The sequence below is a fragment of the Malurus melanocephalus genome, unplaced genomic scaffold, assembly GCF_030028575.1.
Source record: "Malurus melanocephalus ecotype Western Australia unplaced genomic scaffold, MMel_1.1 scaffold_2017, whole genome shotgun sequence".
Lineage (NCBI taxonomy): Eukaryota > Metazoa > Chordata > Aves > Passeriformes > Maluridae > Malurus > Malurus melanocephalus.
Window position 1 is genome coordinate 5,215 of NW_026625249.1, and position 1,251 is coordinate 6,465.

General features: G+C 52.2%; 1 protein-coding gene across 1 annotated transcript in view; it reads right to left on the minus strand.

Annotated features, from left to right (window-relative positions):
- Positions 1 to 1,251, minus strand: part of LOC130587512 (zinc finger protein Eos-like) — an 8,595-nt gene that overhangs the window by 5,208 nt on the left and 2,136 nt on the right. Inside the window, exons 2-3 of the mRNA XM_057388493.1 lie at positions 688 to 789; positions 9 to 256 (exon numbers count right to left, since the gene is read on the minus strand). Of these exons, the coding sequence (XP_057244476.1) occupies positions 9 to 256; positions 688 to 789 (350 nt within the window). The remainder of the gene's footprint in view (positions 1 to 8; positions 257 to 687; positions 790 to 1,251) is intronic.

Here is a 1,251-nt window from a genome sequence, read left to right on the forward strand (position 1 = left end):
CCCCAAATCTCACCGGTGTGGCTGCGCTTGTGCACCATGAGCACGTTGGGGCCGATGCACACCATCCCACACACGTCACATTTGAGTTTTCCGTTGGGCAGGCGGATCCCRCCCGGCGAGTTGGGCTCCGGGAACGGCTCCGGCTCGGGCTCGGGCTCGGGGGGCGAATCCTCGCCCAGGACCCCGTCCTTGTCCTGGGAAAGGAGGCGGCCGGGAGAGTCCTCATCGCTGGACATCTCCACCTTGATGGAATTGCCTGAGGAAATGGAGAAAACGGGGTGAAAATCAGAAAAAATGGAAAAAACGGGGTGAAAATGGTGAAAAATGGAAAAAAACGGGGTTAAAAGAGGGTGAAAATGGGATTTATGGGGTTTATGGGATTTATGGGATGGGAAAGGAGCTGGCCCAGGGAGTCCTCATCGCTGGACATCTCCACCTTGATGGAATTGCCTGAGGGGATGGAGAAAATGGGGTGAAAATGGGGAAAAATGGGATTTTTGGGAAAAAAAGTCATAAAAATGGAATTTATGGGAAAAAATGGGGTGAAAATGAGAGGAAAATGGGGTTTGTGAGATGGGAAAGGAGGCGGAATTTCAGAATTTTTTTTTTTTTATTTTGGGAAATTTGGGGGATTTTTAAAAAATTTTGGGAATTTTTCGGAATACTTTGGAATTTTGGGATACTCACCGCCGGGGGAACGGGGGGACGAGCGGGGACTGGGGGGGCTGCGGGCGGCCGATCCCACGATGGCCGAGCTGAAATCCTTGTCCAGGGGGGAATCCCGGCCACCTGCGGGGGAAAACATGAGGAAAAATGAGGAAAAATGGGGAAAAATGGGGGGAAATGGGGAAAAAAAGGGGAATTGCCGGTCAGGCGCCAATGGACAGCAGGAATCAGCACCCCAGGACAATCTGGGATTTGGGAAGGGGCTGGGAGCACAAATTCCCAACCTCAAACCCGGACTTGGGAAGGGTGCAAGACAGAGATTTGTTCCCATTCCCGATCCCAAATCCCTCCTTGGATTTTAGGGCCCCGTTAGGATCTGCCCTTTCCCAGGATCCCAAATTCCTGATCTCATCCCAAACCTTAAACCCCAAACCCCTTTCAGGGCCCCAGCAGAATCTGCCCTTTCCCAGGATCCCAAATTCCCGATCCCAAACCCCGCCCAGGCCCTTCCCCACCCCGTGAATTCCCGGGAACAGCTGCTGGGAAGGGCTTTTTTGGGAACTTTTTTTTAGGATTTTTTTTTCT